This window comes from Vicugna pacos, chromosome 29 (assembly GCF_048564905.1).
Source record: "Vicugna pacos chromosome 29, VicPac4, whole genome shotgun sequence".
NCBI lineage: Eukaryota > Metazoa > Chordata > Mammalia > Artiodactyla > Camelidae > Vicugna > Vicugna pacos.
In genome coordinates this window covers 7,283,050-7,304,159 of record NC_133015.1, presented here as the reverse complement: position 1 = coordinate 7,304,159, position 21,110 = coordinate 7,283,050, and the positions used below count along the sequence as shown (strand labels likewise).

General features: G+C 36.7%; 2 protein-coding genes across 2 annotated transcripts; both read right to left on the bottom strand.

Annotated features, from left to right (window-relative positions):
* Window positions 1-2,185: 2,185 nt before the first annotated feature.
* Window positions 2,186-10,215, bottom strand: LOC102534236 (myelin P2 protein). The gene is made up of 6 exons (XM_006202375.4): window positions 9,606-10,215; window positions 9,133-9,262; window positions 7,046-7,290; window positions 4,554-4,726; window positions 4,236-4,337; window positions 2,186-3,178 (listed from the first exon to the last, which is right to left on the bottom strand). The coding sequence occupies exons 3-6, from the start codon at window positions 7,116-7,118 to the stop codon at window positions 3,128-3,130; spliced, it is 399 nt and encodes a 132-aa protein (XP_006202437.1). The 5' UTR covers window positions 7,119-7,290; window positions 9,133-9,262; window positions 9,606-10,215; the 3' UTR covers window positions 2,186-3,127.
* A 6,127-nt stretch (window positions 10,216-16,342) lies between these two features.
* LOC102533987 (fatty acid-binding protein 9) lies at window positions 16,343-20,043 on the bottom strand. The gene is made up of 4 exons (XM_006202374.4): window positions 19,887-20,043; window positions 17,250-17,422; window positions 16,696-16,797; window positions 16,343-16,531 (listed from the first exon to the last, which is right to left on the bottom strand). The coding sequence occupies exons 1-4, from the start codon at window positions 19,957-19,959 to the stop codon at window positions 16,481-16,483; spliced, it is 399 nt and encodes a 132-aa protein (XP_006202436.1). The 5' UTR covers window positions 19,960-20,043; the 3' UTR covers window positions 16,343-16,480.
* Window positions 20,044-21,110: the final 1,067 nt, after the last annotated feature.

Sequence of the window (21,110 nt, the reverse complement as noted above, 5' to 3'; positions counted from 1 at the left end):
TTATTGAGGAATACATTTTATAGTGAGTCATATTACCACAAACCTCTAAAAATAGCACCATAGTTTTTAAGTGCTCCTTTTTATGGGTTTATCCGGCTGGAGCCAAACACACACACACACAAACACACACACACACACCCCCCTTGGTTATGATGTCTCCCAGACACAAGTTGACAAAATGCCCAGAGGCGGAGAGGGACTTATCAAGTGTAGCCTGAAAGCATTTGCTTGGAAATAACTTCAAACTTGCATAAAATTTCAAGAATCAGACTAATTCAAAGAAAACACACAGAACTTTTACTCAGATCTGTCCTTGAATTTTATCCCATTTCCTTTATCAATTACTCTATCTATTTAAGTGCATAATGTGTATCTCACACACACACACACACACACACTGCATTCTTCTAAAATTTTTGAGAGTAAATTATATACATTCTGGCTTATTACCCCCAAATTGTTCAGTGTATATTTCCCCAAAATACAGAGATTCTCTTACATAATCATAACACACTTCTATTTAATTTACCACCTAAGTTCCAACTTACCAATTAACCTAATGTTGTCCTTTGGAGCATTCATTTTATCTCTGGTACAGCGTCCGGTCTGGAAAGACTTACTGCATTTAGTCATCGGGTGTTTTTAGTATAATTTAATCTGGAGCATTTCCACAGAGCCTTTGTTTGCTGTGACACTGACATTTTTGGAGAATTCAATCAACACCCCCTTCCCTTTTTTACTAGAACATTCCTCATTTGGAATTTGTCTGCTGTTTCCTCATGATTAGAGCCAAAAAAGGATTCCAGGCCAGGATGCTGCATAAGCCATGTTGTCTCCTTCTCTGGGTATCACATCTGAAGGTGCGTGGTTTTCACACACCCTCATTGGTGAGGTAGATTTTGATTAGTCAGTCACGAGCTTGTCCACTTTTTCCACTGCGTGGTTTTTATTTTTTCCCTTATGATTAATAAGCAATTGGTACAGAGATATTTTAAGACCAAATTAATATCCTGTTCCTAATCAAAATTTCACTCCAGCTTTGGCATCCATTGACAGTTCTTGCCTGAGCCAGTGTTTACCATGATGGTTGAAAAATGATGATTTTTTCCAATTCCAGTAATTTTTCCACATTTAAATTTCAGTCTATGGAATTCTATTGTAAGGAAGACATTTCCCTCTCTTTCCTCTCCCTCTTTCTCTCTCATTCTCAGTATGTATTCATGGATTCTTTCCTTTTTTTCTGGGTAGGGAGGGAAGATTGAACACAGGACCTTGTGCACGTTAGGCGTGCACTCTACCACTGAGCTATACCCTCCCTTCTAAGGTATTTTATTTTATATTTTGTTTTGAGGGAAGATAATTAGATTTATTTATTTACTTATTTATTTTATTTTTTATTTTTTAAATTAACTACTTTTTTATTTATTTTTAAAAAATTTTTAATGGCGGTACTGGGGATTGAATTCATGACCTCATGCATTCTAAGCATGTACTCTACCACTGAGCTATACTTTTACCAAAGGATTCTTATTTTCCTGTCAGTGTTTTATAATTTATATTTTCTGTATTATTTTGTTTCTCAAATTGTCCCAGGTTTGGCCCATTGAGAGCACCTTCAAGGTGACTCTATCTCTAATATAAGGAGGGACACTTCCTTACTTTCTGGCATAACAAGGTATTTTGGGCTTATGTTATAGCTATACCCTCATCTCACATCAGAATCAGCCATTTTTCCAAGGAACCATCATTCTTTTTTGGTGGGGAATATATTAGACACCAAGCTCTGGGCACTGGATATACCCATTCATACTGAGGTGTCTTTGCTTCTCAGCTCTGTAGGCAGACAGAACTAAAAATATATATACATGTGCATCCACATAGACATACATATGAATTTACATATGTTCCCATCCATTCACATTTCGTTCCTTCTCACCTTCCCTCTTCTGTATTGTATGTTTCCGGAGGGAAAATTCCAGCTCCTAACAACATCAGTACATCTTCTCATTTGCTCAATCATGTAATATACCTGAAATAGTTTTATTTCTTGGGCACAGTGGTCCCCTATTCCTGCCTGTCAAAAAATCTACTGGACCCAGTGATTCCATGCCTAGTTCTTTATTTAAAAGAAAAAGATTTCATATTTCCACAAACAGCCTTGTACAAGAATGTTTTATAGCAGCTTTATTTGTAGAAGCTGAAAACTGGAAATAGCTCAGTTGTCTTAAGAGGAGAATGGATAAATAAATTGTGATCTATTCATGCAATGGAACACTGCTCAGCAATAAAAAGGAACAAATTACTGCAGCATGCAACAATATGGATGAATTTCACAAACAGTATGCTGTCTTTAAAAAAGCAACAGAAAAGAATACATAATGTATGCTTCCATTTGTATGAAGTTTGAGAACAGGCAAAACTAATCTACAGTGATAGAAATTACATCACTACTTGCTTTTCTTGGAACAAGGATAGAGCAGGACATTGACTGGAAAGGAGCATAAGAAAACATCCTGGGATTAGGGAAATGTACTTTGTCTGAATCAGAATGTGAATTATATGACTGCATTCATTTGTCATAATGGATCAAACTTTATCTTTAATATCTCTGCACTTCTCTGTCCATAAATTAACCCTCAATTTTTAAGTTGGCTGGAGCAGAGTAAAGCTAGAACTCCTTATTTTAAAACAGCTCCTTATTCTAGCTTGCCTTACTTCTGGTCCTCCTCCCCCATCATTCTCCTGGCCCCTGAAGGGATTTGAGTTTGCTACCCCAATCAATATACTTACTTCCTTTTACCATCCTAGTCTTTCCTTTTATGACCATTTCAAACATACAAAGTACAATATAGGTTAGAATTTCACAGATAATTAAATGACATTATCAACCCTTTAGGTCTGCCTAATATACATACTTTAATTGAGTAAAGACTTGCATACCCATTGGAAATGTTTAAGTAACACTGAATTTTAGATTAATCCTCAGTTTAGGCGTTTGCCTATCTGATCTATTAAGACAAAAGCAAAAAGAAACCAACACACTGCAGTGTAGACAGGCTTTGCCAATGAAACAGTTGATTTCCAACTTCAAATGATGAAATGTCACTTCAGTGAGGAAATGATTTTCTCAGACCTTCTCATAAATTCTGGTGCAGACCACGTCCTTCATTTTACATTCCTTAAAAAAGAGAGATTAACTAAATGGCTAAAACTCAAACTCGGGCACAACAAATTTGTAATTTATAACAGACATTGTAACAGACAATTTATAACAGACATGTCAGCAAACTCATAGGATTAAACTCAGAAAGAACCCAAATATCAGTGTGTCAGTTTCCGGTAATTCAGAATCACGACCATTGAAATAGGAGAAATGGTTTTAAAGTTGATTTAAGTTATGGCACAGGTATTTTTTTAAGTGGCAAGTTTTTATGCATAAGTTGTACAGATTTAAATCTATTAAAATAGTTATTTTCAAAACTATCTGCACATTTGCATTATCTGGGGGAACACTTAAAAATACCGATGGCTCCCCCTCCCCTAAGAGATTTGCATTCAGTTGATCTGTGTTGGGGCCCCCATATTGGTATTTACTCCCCATATAAGTCTGTTGTGCAGCCAAGGATAAGATTCTCTGTACTGAAGGAAGAAATATTCAAAACACTACATGAATCTATTTATAATAATCAATGTCTATGTTAAATAGTAAGAATAGGACCTGAGACTTAAAAACATAGTTACAGGTCATCTCATATAACCTTGCCATCATTTTTTATCTGCCAATTACAAGAGGTCTCCAATGAGTTAAGCTTGAATTATTGGCGTGGTTTAGTTACCATGGATTCTTGAAAACAAAACAAAAAACTGTAGATATCTACAAGTATTCAACAATGGACCCTTTGGAAATGTGCTTTGCTTTTAAAATTTAGACTTGCTTTTCTCTTTGTGAGTCCAAACTGATGAGGCTTATCCATACATTTTTTTAACTTTGCTATCATTTTTCGGTATTGTTATTTCTAAAACAACAAATAGGCTTTGCCATTTCTGAACTCTTGAATCTGAACTTGAAGTAACTATGGCTGAGTCTTGATAGTTTAAATATCATCCAAACATTAATTCTGACTTTATTCTCAGCCATTCTTATCCAAGAAAAAAAAGAATATTTTAAAAATAATATAACCAATTTTTCTATTTAAATATCATTATTTCTGTATTTAGAGTAAAAATACTCTTACCACTACCATTTTTCCATCCACCAACTTTCTCTTTATTGTTGTCTCATTGCCATCCCATCTCTGTACTTGATTCAACGAGCCTCTCGACAAGGTTACAATGCTCTGCAAAGACAGGTTCACACAATTGACTTGCTTGGACTTTGGTTGATTAAAGAAGCAGTTGATTCAGTACTGAATCACTCTCATGATAGATGTCTCATGAGGCACATTCATTTTCAACAGAATGGAGTGGTCTATCCTTTCAAATACCTGTGAGGGTAATCCTCTCTCTCAAAGTAGTGGATAGAACCAACTTCGAAGAGAAACAATCAAGTTTACCTTTGCTTTCCTATTGTCAGCTGTGGTTTCTTCGAATTCCTGGCCCAGCTTGAAGGAGATCTCTGTATTTTTAAAGGTACTTTCTGTTCTTATGGTTATAATATCCCCTTTCTTGCTGATGATCACTCTGGGTCTGGCCAAATTTCCCAGTTTTCTGGTGGCTAATCCCACGCCTGGAAATCAAGACAGTGTTAGAATTACATTGACCAAGAGAACATATGTAGAGAGACTATGGGTGGCCACATGTTACAGTCCACTGTGCCCCAGGTGTGGAGATGGCTTGCAGTATCACTTACTGCTAAGGACCTCTTCCCGTGCTTCACCACCTAATGGAAACACATGCCCATGGACTTGAATAGTTCAAGTTTTGTTATTACAAAAGTAATGCCTGCAGATTTTAAAGATAAAAGTGTTTAGCCTGAATATGCAAATACAAGTCATCTACTGTTACCACGTCCATTCGCATGCTCCATTAAAAACCACTAACTATAGCTTTGTATGGACCACTCCAGACATGTTTAGTTTGTATACATAAATGTTGTAGATATATTTTTCAAATGAGACCTATACATGCTGTTTTATGATTTTTTTCCCTCAATGACATGTTATGGATATAGGAAAAAGCTCCCCTCCATATCCTTGATAGAATCTCATTGCTGAAATTTTGCTGTGTGGCCCCTAAATCTATCTGCACCATTTACGAGTGATCATAGGGAAATAAAATAATCTTTTAATTGAAGTATAGTTGATTTACAATGTTGTGTTAGTTTCAAGTGTATAGGAAAGTGATTCAGTTATATATATATATTTTTTCAGATTCTTTTCCATTACAGCTTGTTATAAATATTGAATATAGTTCCCTGTGCTATACAGTAGGTCTTTGTTGTTGATCTATTTTATATATAGTAGTGTGTGTCTGCTCATCTCAAACTCCTAGTTTATCCCTCCTCCTGCCTCTCACTTTCCCCTTTGGTAGCCATAAGCTTGTTTTTCATGTTTATGAGCTTATTTAGATTCCACATACAAGTGATATCATATGATATTTGTCTTTCTCTGTCTGACTTGCTTCACTTAGTATGGCCATCTCTAGGTCCATCCATTTTGCTGCAAATGGCATTATTTTATTCTTTATGGATGAATAAATAAAATAATTAAATTTTTTTTCTCCATTTGGAAACAAAACAAAATTAGACTCAAGTAGTAATACTATATGACTTGAGATTATAGAAATACATATGCGGAAAAATAAAAATGTCAAATGAGAGAGATATGTGAGGAAAAATCTAGTTATATATAAATACATATAATTACAGTTATATATACATAAAGCTGTGTGGAGAGTTAGAGCTAATAAATAATTGTGAACTGTACTTTTTCTTCTAATTCTGATTGATCTTTTGTTATTTGATATGTTTTAAGACAACTTTTTCAACTAAATTTCTTCTCTAGAGCCTAAGAATCTACATTTTGCCAAATCCCCAGGTGCCCTATGCACTCTAAACTTTGAAAATGACATAATTAGGGAGTCTTCCCTAGACTTCCTTATGGACTTTATTATATTTTGCTTCTTCCTAAGCTGTAAAGTGAAATTCGTAAGTCTAGACAATCTTATAGTATAGATAGATAGATTCCTACTAATTCCCTTGGTTTTTCAGGTAAGCACGACATGATCTTGCTTATTTTATACAAAAATTGAATCCTTCTCATAAGCGTTCTGAACAGATAAAGCTGCAGATGCTTATCTATACAGCTCTGGAAATGTCTAAAGACCCTCCAAACCTGTTGTGCTCATATCTGTGGAACATTCCCTAGAAATAATGTCAAATACAGTTGATGTACTAATGACTAGACTTCCCATCTCCATCCACTGTCGCCGACTCCGGGCAAGTCTGATGTTAATGTGGCTGAATTTGAATTCACTGACACAACCCAATTCTTTTTCTCTCAGTGACTTTCTTAGACTGTGAACATCCTGCTCTTTAAAGAATTTACTTTTTACAAACTGTATCTACATAATTATGCAACAACAGACAACCTAGAGGTAAAGAGAGAAAATTTCAGGTTTCGATAAGCATCCAAATTTTAAATTGAGGTTTTCTATTAACGTTAGTATATGCAACTCTTCATGAGCACATTAGTTCTTATACAACTGACTTTCAGGAAAGCCAGAGAATGGATTGACTAAGCTTCTAAGATTTCTTTCTTCTACGTTTGAAACCAAAGCCCTATTGACATGAAACTGCCTTTGAAATTAGTGGGAGTTCCACACATTTAAGCAGCTCTTATTTTGAGTTAAAATCTATTAAAATTGCCACAAACAAAATGCAAATAAATTAGCTGATTGACACAACAGGAGATTAATTCCAGAAGAGAATTATACTTCAGCCTGTGCAAACTTTCCCAGACTCCTGGAAAAGGAGTTAGAAGGAAATAGTCACACACCTTTCTCAAAAAGGATCCTCTCACTTAGAACAGCAAAGAACATTTCTTACCCAGAGCTTTCATGTAATCATCAAAGTGCTCACTGGAGACAAGTTTCCAGGTGCCAAGGAATTTGTTGGTCATTGTGATGGGTGAGGATTCAACACAGTGGCAGATGAGATTCAGGAGACTTCAGTGAAACGCTGAAGCCTCAGAAGATTCTTTTCAAAGATGTCCAGGGCACGTGACTCTCACAGAGACCCAATGGGGAAAAGCAGTGTCAGGACTGGGCAATGAATGGCTCTTCAATCATCCACTAGGACAAAAGAAAACCCCACATAATGTCTCCTTCAGTCTCCAAAAATATTTATACAAAATCAATGACAGTACTACTTGAACCTTCAAATTTTTGTGACCCTACATTTTTAAGAAGCCTTTAGGTCCTTAATTCTTTAGGAAAAAGTCTATGAATTGAGTGTTCTAACACACTAAATTATATGACCATGAATGAATGAATGTGTGTGTGTGTGTGTGTGTGTGTGTGTTTAGGCATCTTGCTCACTCTCAATCCTGAGTCTGCACAATTAAGAATTCTTATTGAAAGAGAAGAAAGAGGAGGAAAATGTCCATGAGAATGGTGCTAACCGCCTCAAATATGTTGTGGGAGAGAAATGCAGGGGAGCAGTGTGAGGACGTATTCATAGGTGAGGGAGGCTCGGCATAGTTCGCATATCCGAGGCCGGCAGAGTGGGCAGACAATACGGTCGGTCTCTCACAGCAGAGCACAGAAATCGCATTCATGGCTGAACAAGAAGCAGCCCTATTACACGCTCTTTGACCACAGCAAAGATTTTCATCTAAAAAAACCTTAGGTTCGAATTAAGCAGGTTCTTGGCTAACACAACGACTTTTTAAGTCCTTTCAAGAAATCTCCAGTTTTATAAAGAGAAAGGGTTTCCTATAAAAATAATACGAATGTATACTGAGAGCCCATTATGGACCAGTCACTGTGCTAAGTGCTTACTATGGATTATTTCAGTTAATCCTCTCAACAACTCCAGGAATAAGGCACTCTTATTATATCCATTTTACTGATGAGAAAACTGGAGCTCGGGAGGCTGGGTAACTTGCTCCCAAAACTTGAATAAGGAGAGATAGTATTTCAACCTGGTACTGTTTGTCAGTGCATCATCTCGTACTGCACCTGCTACACCATGTGCGCTGGAGGCTCTGGCCAAAGGTCAGACAATACTGATGTCACCGTGACTGAATGGAGGCACTCATTCTCTGCTCAAAAAGCAAGAGAGGTGAAAAGTCAAGAGATGAGGCATCCAGGCCATTAGGATACATCAGAGCCCCAGTCTTGGACCAAGGGGAGCAAATATAAAACCACTTCAAATATAAGTGTTACTCTTGGGTATATCAAAGTAGCTGCCATGTACTTTCCTAGCAGGGTTTCCACACTGACATTAATACTGATATTACCAGATTGTATATAATTAGTACACAGGTGGGCTCTCTTAGCAGTAATGAAAACAACTCATGATCAATTTACTCATAACAGGTAGAATCACTGACCTTCGGGACTCAGGTTACTACTGCCATAGCTGTACTGTAACCATTGCAATTATGTGGTTAGGGTCCACGCGGGGTCAAAAACGTAGAATTATACACAGTGGGCCCAAGTGTCATCTTACATTGCTCGTGCCTGGATAACTCAAGGTAGGAATGAAACAGTGAGGAGAGAAATTCCTAACCAGCTAACCCAATCTTAGACGCAAGAGCATGTAACTGGAGAGAGCACTCTGTACTGGGACAGAAGGCACAGCTTGAAAGAGGGGGCTTTTGACGAGTGGATGTGCTATTTTCTTATCCAAAACACTTTTAAAATGAATAATGCTATGACTTGTGTCTTCAAAAGTTCAGGTGTTCTTCCTGAATCTACAAAGAGCCCTCAAACCTTCCCACTTGAGCTGAACCCTCGTACCTGGAGGAGCTCACCCAGGAGAGCTGCATGGAGTTTCAGCAGTCCTTGTTTTGCACAGAGAAATAGATATTAAAATATACACAGTGATCTATATATTGGCAAGTTTTATAACTTTGAAGCAATTTGAGACAGAGAAAGGAATTTTATATTTTAGGCTTGTCAGCAATGTACCTGACTTCTGGAATTGGCCAAGATGAAACTCTGAGACCCATGTATGAGTCACAGGCATGGATCAAAGCAGTGAGAGAAGATCCTGGTTTGAGACATTAAGTCACTCCTAGATGAGGAATTCATCAATATCCTAGTGAGAAAGGATGGAAAATAAATATCAGAACAACATTGTAATAAGACACATATACTTACATGTAAACTAAATGCTCGTAAAATGGTTCTAGGCGCTCTAAGCTATAGGTTCACCTTTCACCGATTTTTTTGCCCATAAAAATTGTTAAGATCAAGGAAGCTACTTAAATCATACAATGAAAAGAACATCCAGAAGTCAAAACAAAATGGATAAGGAATGCTTGCTCTATGTAACATGTCGTGTAAATAGCCCTTACATCTCTCCTCAAGCTATATCCAATTGCATATTTGGAAAAGCAATAATACTGCAGCATAAGAACAAAGAATTCATGATCTCCTACTTGAATGCCAAAGGTCTGACTCCATTCCTTTCATTCGTTCAACTGCAAAAGTACTGAGTGCCTGCTTAGGGCTTCAAGGTGCTGGTTACACATCATTAAACAAAATTCCGTGCCCTCAGGGAACTTCCATTCTATTCATGACTTGATAAAGGCTTGAAGCAAGAAATTTTAATTCCAGGGAGTCTGAAATTATTTGTAAAACAGAAATATTGTGATAATAATTGGAGGCAGGAAAATCACATAATATAAGACTAGGAAAAATAACCAATAAAATATGAAATAAACTTTAGAATTTTCACTTCCTCATGATAGATGAGGAGGGTAAGCTGACTTTCCAACTGCGACATCTAGAAAAAATGGACAAAATTTTAAAAAAATTCTTCAAGATATCAGAGAGATAAACAAGGAAAAGGAGGGAGGGTATAGTTCAGTGGTAGAGTATGTACTTAGCATGCTTGAGGTCCTGGGTTCAATCCCCAGCACCTCCATCAAACAAACAAATTAAATAAATAAATAAATAAATAAATAAATAAATAAATAAATAAATAAAATGAAGGGTCTAGGGCTTGGGGAGAAAAGGGAAGCAGATGAAACAGGCTTAATATTTAGGGCCGCTGCCCTTCTAGGGATCTATGAATTCTGCAAGAGACAGATGAGAGGCAAAATCTGAGGGACACGTACGACACTGTTACACGGTTAGGGAAACAATGAAGGAGAGTCCTGGTTAATCATCATATTTTAGTTTGGGACTTTGAAAGGCTGCAACATAGGAGAAAAGATGAACTTGAAATAGACCTGGCTAATACCAATCCAATTCTTAAAATTAGTTTAGTGTGATCTGGGACAGCTAGTGAACCTAGCTACCAGTCAGATACAAACATAAACACTCTGCAAAAGAAAATAATGTCACCCTAGATCTAAATTGATTTCTATAAATTTTCATACACAGTGCTAGTTTTATAAATAGAACAAAAAGAGGCAGGTAAATATGCTCAAAAAGCAAAAGAAACAGCAAACAACAGAATTAGATGACCAACAAAGCAGAAGATAATAAAATAAAAACAGGTATATTACAGAAAATACCATCAGACGCAAAAGATTTTTAAAGTATAATAAAATTGACAAGCCTTTATCAAGATGGATTTAAAAACAGAGAAGGCAAAAGTTATTGATTGCAGGTATAAAAATGGGTATATTTCTATACCCTATAGTTATTAAAAACATCATAAGAAAATATTATGGACTACTTCATGCCATTAAATTTGAAAATTTAAAAGAAATTTTTTAATTTCTGGGAAAAGACAATTTACCGAAAATGATACAAGAAGTAAAAGTGCAAATACTCCCAAATCTATTAACACTGAATCTGTAAGATTTCTTTCACAGAGATTTTCCAGGACTCTAAGCTTCACCAATGAATTCTTACAACAGTTAAGGAAAAAAGAACACCAACCTTACACAAAATATTCCAAAGAATAGAAAAGGAGGTACTGATTTCCACCCTGTTTCTAGCAAGGTCTTTGCACATAGCGTTCTCTTTTCCTGGAACGTTTAACTACTCCCATATGGTTCAGCCTTAACTCTCAGCTCAATCATATGTCCTACCTTTGGGGTGACATCCTTTAGATTTCAATTTAATCATCTTTTGTATCCTTTTCAATTTAATCATCTTTTGTATCACTGAATGGTTACAGTAATTAATTAATAAGTTAATTTTTATTAATTTTAGACATTATTTCATTACTATGTATGTCATCCATTGAAGTCTTGATTCCATGTACGTGGGACAACATATGATATTACTCATGTGATATTCCAAGTTCTTAAAACCAGGCACGTACAGGAGTAATCAATTGTTAACTGAAAGAATGAATGAATGAAGAAAATGGAAATTTTCTATTTATGAGAGTTTTTCTTTGCATGTAATCATATAACAAATGTGGAAGCATCTAAAATTAGTGCTTATAATCAATAATATGACTCTCCTAAACTTCCTCTCGCCTCTCCCCTGCCTTCTCTTCCTTTTATTTTTATATAGTCTGGAGTCATGGAAAGAGCAAGGCTCTGAGTTACACCTACATGTGAAACTTAGTTGTAGCACCTATGCCTTCATTTGGTCATTCCTTTGGTCAGTGGTAAAAGCAGGTAGTTCATTCCATATTCAGGATGACATAATCTTATTACAAGACCAGGAAAGTGCATGTAAAATAATCCTAAGATTCACTGTACATATTCTTACCTACATGCATGCAGATAATTGCTCAACACTGGAGATACCATGGAAAGTGAAAAAGCAACAATTCCTGGCCTCATAGGCCTCATACTCCAGTTAGGAAGACATACATTAAGCAGACACTTCAGAATAACCAATTATTATTTTTTATCATTTGCAGATGAAGACAATGAGAATGACGTAATAGAGCCAACGAACCATTTCCATGTAGGAAGATGCCTTATGGAGTTTCTTATTTACCTTCAGCACTCGGTCACTAGGGTATCTGAGGCCCAGACAGCTATTTGACAGAAGCTGACAATGGCAATTTGGGTTTGATAACTTCCTCTCTCATGTTTCAAGTCAGTGTTTTACTCTCATCTTAAAAATGCTGAGATTAATTGCTTTCCTTTTTATTTTAATTTTTTTAAATTGAAGTATAGTTTGTTTATAATGTTGTGTTAGTTTCTGGTGCACAGCAAAGTGATCCAGTTATACATACCTATTCTTTTTCATATTCTTTTCCATTATGGTTTATTACAGGATATTGAATATATTTCTCAGTGCTGTACAGTAGGATCTGGTTGTTTATCCATTTTATATATAGTAATTTGTATCTGCTAGTCCCTATCTCCTAATTTATCCCTCCCTCACTCTCTGTCCCCTTTGGTAACCATATGTTTGTTTTCTATGTCTGTGAGTCTGTTTCTCTTTCGTAAATAAGTTCGTTTGTGTCATATTTTAGATTCCACATATAAGTGACATTGTATGGTATTTGTCTTTCTCTTTCTGACTTAAAAGTTGTCTTCTTAATGTAACCATGTCTTGGAATTTCTCAGCCACCAGCGGATATTTGATCTTTTGGTTACAATAGTGACAGTTTTGTTTATGCTGCCCAAAGGAAGTTAATAGCTTTTCTTTCGTTGAATGGCAATACATAGAAAGAAGAAGTAGTTAGTGATTCCTTTAAACAATGAGATCAGCTCTGTTATTACTAGACTTGAACAGCATCTTTTCCAAAGACCAGTCTGAGAGTTCATATCATTATTCCCAATAGAACACTTGAGAACTGAGGTTACTTATCCACTGGGGAGAGAACTGAAGACAGAATTTCTGCATTTCAGTGTCTTTCTGAGCTGGACACCATTTTTTTTCTACTTCATTTGCATTTCCTCTTAGAAAGTAATATTAACAGCATCAAAGTAGGCTGTACTGTTCAGGCATTAGCACAAGACCCATAGGAAACACCCTTGAGGACGTGGCCATTCGCTCTTTATAGCCTATGAGAGAAAGGAACCCCTTAAAAATAAATCACTTGAAGCAGAGTGAAAAGTGTGTGTATGTGTGTGTGTGTGTGTGTGTGTAGCTTTACTTCATAAGGAACAAAAATTAATTCATAAAAATTCAGATGGTTTTCAAATCATCTATTATCCAAGTTACTTAGTTTCTTGATTATGTTTGTAAATTTACTTGGATTACTTCCTTGATTGTATCTTACAAATTTTTTTCAATAATTGAGATGGTGTAAAGGTTTGGGTAGACATTGTTCTGATCTGACTTGTTCTGCCCTCTGGGTTAGTGCACATGTTCCATTGTTCTTATTCTTTGTATTCTAATTGCCTGATCATCTGGGAAGGGGATGCGGGCAAAATGAGAAGATGTGAGGGAGTCCCTGTGCTGGTCCCTCGCATGTTGTCTCATTTACCCTCTCCACAGCCCTGTGAAGTGGATAGTCTCAGTTTTGCAAAGGAGAAAACTAAAGTGGGTGCATGCCCCATGGAAGCTCAGCTGGCCGTCAGTGGCCAAAGCAGGATTGAAGCCCTGTTCTGCATGGGTCTCACCCCCTATTCATTCCACTTCCCTGCGGTGTGTGTCTGGGGGTAGCAGGCATGTCCTGTTTTCCCAAGGGGCTGGTGGTTAGGTGGTCCCCCCTCACATTGTCCCCCTTCAAACACTACACAGGATCTAGATATCAAACTTCAAAGTGGACAGAATGTATTTTCCCCTCAATGTTTAAAATAGAAATCTTAAGAATTTGTAGCTTGAGGGTTAGATTATGTCCCGATATTTCATCTTAATTTTCCGTCTACTTTGTTACTATCTTCAGACTAGTCAGTTATCTTTTTATAACCATCAAAGAAAAGCATTTCCTGTTATGTTTATTGCATTTTTGCACCAAATGATGAAAAGTAAATACACTAAAAATGTTCAGAACAAATTATTTTTGTCAGTGATTTTCTAAATAATATTGGGTAGCAAAAAAAGAAATCTGGTGATAATAGTATTAATCTTTGATAAGAGTATTAATCATGGTTTTAGTATGATTCATCTTTGTATAATTAATACTTTTCTATAAATTTCAGTGTGGATTTAAAATCCAATGGTTTACTACTAGTTATTCAGTCTAAAAATATTCAATAATAAAATATATTTTCCTCTGTGGTTTATAAAATCTACTCTCACTTCCTCTTTTTCCAGCCCTTTTGGAAAGTGAATAAATAATGGCTTTTTATTGCTCAGCCATGAACAACATCATTATTACTCTTTTTCTATGAATCCAGTACAACTTGACAAATACGATGTTATTTCCTTAGAGATAGGTAATGAATTTGAACGCAAGTCAGATATACCAAGAGATTGATCATATGAATGTCCTTAGTAAAGACTAATTATTCTAAGTATAAACTTTAATGAATTTTTTTTCTTAAAGATATTTTGATGTGATTTGACTGAGAATAAAAATAAAAGTAATAGGCTTTCAAGATGCCTCTGCTACTTGTAACGTCAGAAGGCAGTTGTGAATGTCATGTCTAACTCTCTGCTGTTTGCCATCCCTTAATACAGGAAGTATTGAACAGACAGTGGTCATTGAGTAGGAACTTGCTGAACGAGTGATCTTCTCAGGAGTAGCATGTTTATTTCTACCTACTGAAGACTCCGCGTTAGGATTTTATTTCTTATTTAGGCTGTTTGTTCTTTGAGGAGTGACATTTAAAAGAAGAGAAATAGGCCTTGAAAATTCCAAACTATATTATTCTTTTTAAAATTTTGCCTCTGCAAAGCCAAAGATTTAAATGAGTCAGTGCCTAGTGCTTTATAGAAAAATGCCCTCTTCTGGATGGTTGTGGAATACTCCTCAACCCCCAGTCCGAGGTGTTGGTAAAGTGCTGTCATCTGCAGCCCCCAGGCAGAGAACATCTTCTGATGAAGGAGACATCGGCCTGTGGTCGCCTTTGCGCACAAGATGTTATTTTGGGGATTGAAAGCCTCTTTGACTCCTGGAGAATAAGCATGGTTACCTTTTGCACACACTTGAGTCCTTTAGGAAGGACAGAGACAAGTCACGGGGGATGACTGTCACTGCCCACACCTGGCAGCTGTGTGGCCACCACCAAGCCCATCACTTCACATGCACAGCTGTATACCTCAGGGTTTGACATGTTCCTTTCCTAGTTCCTTTCCTTGAATAAGAATTCAGTTATTGTCCCAGCCACATGACCGGTTCTTTTGTACATTACGCATCGGTTTCATCCCTACTAGGGTGACTGTACCGTCCAGTTTGCCTAGGACAGCCTCAGTTTATGCTTGTTGTCCAGGTGTAATTACTGATAGCGTCTCTTTCCACTTTTCACTTCTCACCCAGTTTAGATGACACATCAGCACATATTAAACCCTACCCTTAAGAGTTACTTTTGATCAACTACTATCTGCTTTTATGTTTGAGTTGCAACATGATATTTACATAATTCTTCCTTTTCCGTTTCCTCCTCCCACTGCTACAAATACTCTCAGTTTCTTAGGCCTTACCCTTTAATTTTACCCGTATTACCCTGCTTTGCTCTAAGCCCTGAGAATACTTCCTAGCAACAGTACTTGGTGGAACTATTAAGGGACTTTGTGAAGCTCTAACAATCATATTCTTACTGAGCACTTGGAAATTCGGGACTGTCACTTAGTAAAATATTCTGCAAAAACTAAGTTGTAAGCAGTGATGACAGAATGAGGTAGTCTGATTATTTTAAGTGAGTTTATGGAAAAGTAAGGTAATGATTGTTTTAAGTGTTCTTCTATAATAGTTAAAGCACAGTGTATAATGTCCAGACTCTATTTTGTAGTGTCTCTCTCTCCCCCCTTATCTATCATCTATCTGTCTGTCTGTCTATCTATCTATCCATCTATCTATCATCTATCTATCTTATCTACTTTAAGCAGGGACAAACTTCTGCAAAAATAAAACAGCAGTGTTGGTTTTCAACATCTGTGCTGCCCAAAGTGGGTTCTGATGATTATAATACATCCTGCTTCGAGGTCACATGAATTTCAACAGAGCACCCTTTGCCAGAATGCCTTAACCTGTATGGAATGGGGCCACTGGAGGAAAATCAACGAACTCAGAAGTCAGGTGTACAAAGGATAAAGGGCACTTTAGTGATCTTGCAGTCACACCACGGGCTAAAGTAGCGTTTTGTCTCACCCGCTGAGGAGATTGTCCCTAACCCTCACTATTACACAGCAGCTCCCAAACTGCACTTAATTTGATGGTTTTATTGAGCACATTTATGTTGAGTGTTGTTTTTTTTAAAATCACTGGCCCTGAGGCATATCTTCTTCAAGTCCCAGTTTCCTGTTAGTGAGCAAGTTTTCAGTGCTGTAGATACTTTGTTCACACTTTTTCGTAGATTCGAGTGCTGATAATATTATTCATGGTATATTCCTAAAAGCAAAGAGGAATCTATTACAGTTGGCAAATGACAAGTTGAACTTGCTCTGTTCCTCTTTCCCCAGACCCTCTATTCAGGATGCAAAACAATTGAGTAACTTGAAAGGCATGCCTCAAATTAGAACATGTAAAAAAAATTGAATTTAGAGAAAACTCACCACTACCATTTTGCCATCTACAATTCGTCTTTTGATTGTGGTCTCTTTGTCAAGCCATTTTTGGACATGAATCATTGAGCCACCATCTAATTTTATGATGCTCTATAAAAGCAGAAAGGATTCCGTTAGAAATAGCACTTTACTACATTCTAATCTACACAAGACTAGACATCTACTTTTTCATCTCAGTTTTGAAATTCTTTGCTCCAAAATTCTCACATCAGTTTTGGTCATAATTTAATGCCATCAGACTTGGAAAGTTTCAAGAGATTATTCACTTAATGCTTTTCTCCCCCAGGTAAGCAATACCTAAACTATTTGTGAATAATCCTTCTGCATGCTCTTTTATACAATGACAAAGAGAGATCAGAAAAACAATGCAAATATGTAGAATTTTTTAGCCCTGAATCATTTGCCAAAGAACTGACTTTAGAGATGTGCAATGTTAATTAATAAAACAAGCCCAAACTGACTGGATAAATAATCAAATTGGAATAAACCATGCCTAACCATCTTCTAGCTTTTACCTGATTGTGGACCAGGAGGAGTCTTACCTTCACTTTGCGGTTGTCTGCTGTGGTTTCATCAAATTCTTCCCCCAGCTTGAAGGAGATCTCAAAGTTCTTGAAAGAACTTTCTGTCTTGATGTTAACCTTCTCCTTGTCAGCACTAATAGTGATTCTCGGCTTTGCTAACCCTGCAAGGTTCTGGTCTGTAACACTCATTCCTATAAGGCAGAGAAAACAAGGTTATCTTCTTAAGAAGTTTAGGAAGAAGTGCTAGTAATCACTTTTGGAAAGCAACTTTAAAAGAACGCACACTTCCCAGGATGAAGTTTTGAATAATATGTCATAAATGTCTTCAGTGATCTCTGTGCTGGCTGGATGAAGACAGACCACCCTAATCAGAAGATATGTCTAGTAATTACACTATTATACTTGACATTTTGAAAAGCTAAATTCACTTTTTGAGACTAGTGTGCCTCACCTAAAGTCTTTGAGACTCTTGGACTCTGTCTAAAATGTCTATTTGTAGGGTGACTTCTAGGTGATCGGACACTCATGCTTTATGTCATGAAGTGTTGCAGCAACAGTGCAGGGGTGTTATTATCCTCATTTTAGAGATGAGTACACTGAGTCTCAGAGGGGTAGAGAGGCTTATTCTAGGTGATGTGTCTGGTAATTAGCAGAGCTGAAATTTAAATACAGGTTTACTAACTCTCCAAGAATTTTAGCACACTTTTTTCTTAAAGAAAAACTAAGAAAAAGACACAAATGAACTTATTTACAAAATAGAAACAGACTCACAGTCATAGAAAACAAACGTATGGTTACCAGTGGGGGAAGGGGTTGGGAAGGGATACGTTGGGAGTTCCAAGATTTGCAGATACTAACTACCATATATAAAACAACAAGTTTCTACTGTATAGTACAGGGAACTATATTCAATATCTTCTAGTCACCTACAATGAAAAAGAGTATGAAAAGAAATGCATGTATATATATATGACTGAAATATTATGCTGTACACAAGAAATTGACACAACTTTGCAAACTAACTATATTTTGATAAAAAAGAAAAAAAAAACCAAGAAATGAAATTTTCAGAGTCTCTAATCTACTCTGAAAGAGTATGATTTATAAAGTCCAAGCTTCTCTCTTGTTAGCAGATAAAATTCAGGTCTGGCCAAGTAAAGGGGAGGTATGCAGGCTGGACCATCTGGCTGAGAGCCTAGCCCTACTGTTCAGGTTGGGGATTGTCCATTGTTGAACTTGGCTCCTGCTATAGGTGGGCAGAAGAGCTGACTCCCCCCTCTCTCAGTGTCCGCGTAGAACTCGAGCTCACATGCAGATCATCGACTGATGGGACGCCTCTGATGACAGAGAAGCAGTGTTAGGTGTGGATCACGGAAGAGTGAGGAGCTGGGTGGTTAAAGCGTGGGCTCCAGCTTTGCCACTTGTTAGCCTGGCCACGTTATCTCCCTTCTGTAACCAAGAGCTTTCTCAGTGGTCCAGGCAGATATCTGTAGTTCTTACCTCATAGTTGTTAGGAGGTTAAATGATGGTTCTTGGCATGCAATCAACACCTAGTAGGTGCTCAGCTGTTACTCCCTCTTGCACTTTGCTTAAGTCCAGTCCCCAGTCAAAACATGGCAACTTTTAGCATAAGCCTCAGGTTTCTCAGATGCCCCCAAATTTATTTAATTATTTATTATTGAAAAAAGAATTTTAAACTCAAAACAGACGAGTCTATGAATCCAGGAAGAGATAGGGAAACATAGTTTTATTACTTCCTGAGAGAGTTCATACTAAAGAAAAAGTAACAAATATTACATTATGAGCACATTGACTTCTCATTATGTATTGATCATTTCAACCAAGTTTTTTTTTTAAAAAGTAAGATTAAAAAAATCCTTGACTTTATATCTATATATAAAATGAAATATTTACAATTAAATATGTAAATATAATATTTATATAATTATTTGAATATTAAATAATTACTGTTTTTCTATCATTAGCAAAGAATAGTTGTTATTATAGATCTGAGCCACTATAAATGATGTTTATTGAGCTTGAGTAAGAATGAAAGTATGAACACAGTTTATACTTCTAAGAAATACCCAATGGTGAAAAATTCCATGAGAAAAATGTTCCATTGCTCCAATAAAGCCTTTGAAATTTTGCAAAATAGTGTTTTAAGATATCTCCCATGTGCACCAGAACTCTAAAAATTAAGCAGCCAGAAATTTTGTTTGTTGCTATTGCTCTTTTGAAGTTATAACTTAAAGCAAACCTTGAAACAAATTTAGCTGATAAATTTAATTATAGATAGGTATTACTGCCCATAAATGTGAAGCTGGGAAAAGCTATGTAATGAAATGACCAAGCTAAAAAGAATCTCTATCGTGAGGGTAGGATGAAGTATTTTCAAAAAGAATAAATGGGTTTAAATATATGGATTAAAAACTAGAAGGAAATAACTGTGAGCTTAGTATTCCAAAAAGAGATCATTATTGCTAGTAAGAAAAAAAGCGAAAGTAGATGCATAAGCTTTGTTAACATCATAAGCATATACTCTAGGATCACAAACGAAAGAGACAGTTATAGGAACATTCACTGCAAGGTGCAAACCCAAGCACATCACAAAATGCATTGCCAATTTCCAAATCTTGTGGTGGCATTTCTCACCCAGTTGTTTCAGGTATTCCTCAAAGTTTTCACTGGAGACCAGCTTCCAGGTTCCCAAGAAGTGCTCAATCATGATGGAAAGCTTGTTGAGAAGAGGCACTCACAACCAAAAGCCAAAGAAAGTTAGGCAAGACACTGCTACCAGTATCTTCATTTAAAAGTCATCTTCATCACGTGACTCTTCTGAAATGGCCAATGGGCAGCAGCAAGACCAAAGGTTCTAGGCACCAGCATTGACTCACTTGATTTACCTCCAAATAAATAAACAAAATTAACATATTAAGCTGAATTTAAGTCAATGACTATCGCTTCTAGCAAAAAGATTTACAACCCAAGAGTCACCTGATAAATACTACTTGTGGAATGGAGACAGTTTTCAATAGACAGCAGCATTTTGCACTATGAGTGCTGAGTCAGCGCTGAAGGAATATCCCAACAAATGTCTAATGAACACCTGACTGAGGTGCCTTCCCATCTGATCCAAGGACATCCTTGCTTGGTCTACCTCAGCTGTTTTTCATTTGGACAAGTCACAGTGCCAGAGTACCCTCTTCATTAAAATAATATCTTCCCCTCCCTTCCTTGCAGGGTTGATGAGCTGTTATTAGTTAATGTAACTGAAATGCCTACAGTTGGTTGGAGTGAGGTATAGGCTATTATTAATATTATCAGTGTTGCTCATCAAGAGTAATTGTGGACTGGGAAGAAAAGTAACAACTATCATTGATGGTGTTTTGTGATATTTAGAACTACTGCATCCATTGTGTTACCAACTCAAAGATGAGGCCAAAACTGAGAATGACAGAGCCAAAAGTTGGGGGGGGGGCTGCTCAAGACCACTTTATTTCTGGAATCTTTGTTAGAATTAATAAATTCCATTATTATTTAAATAACTTTGTGCCCAGATTTTTGTTACAGCTTAAGCCTTCATGATTGACATGCCTTTGTAGATAGCACCACCTCAATTAATTTGGACTCAAAACAACCAACTCCAGGTATCATGCGGTGCTGGCCTTACGCACAGCATCTCCCAGCTTTCCAGATCCAACTCAAACAGCTCCTCCTTGGGGAGACTGGTTCAGAGCTGGCTGATCCCTATTATGGGATACAATTACACTTTAATAGGAATATTTTAGAAGCCTTTTCTCATGCTATTGCGACGAGTTATCCTCCAGCTGTCCCCTGAGCCACTTTATGAGTGCATTAAACAAAGACAATATAACT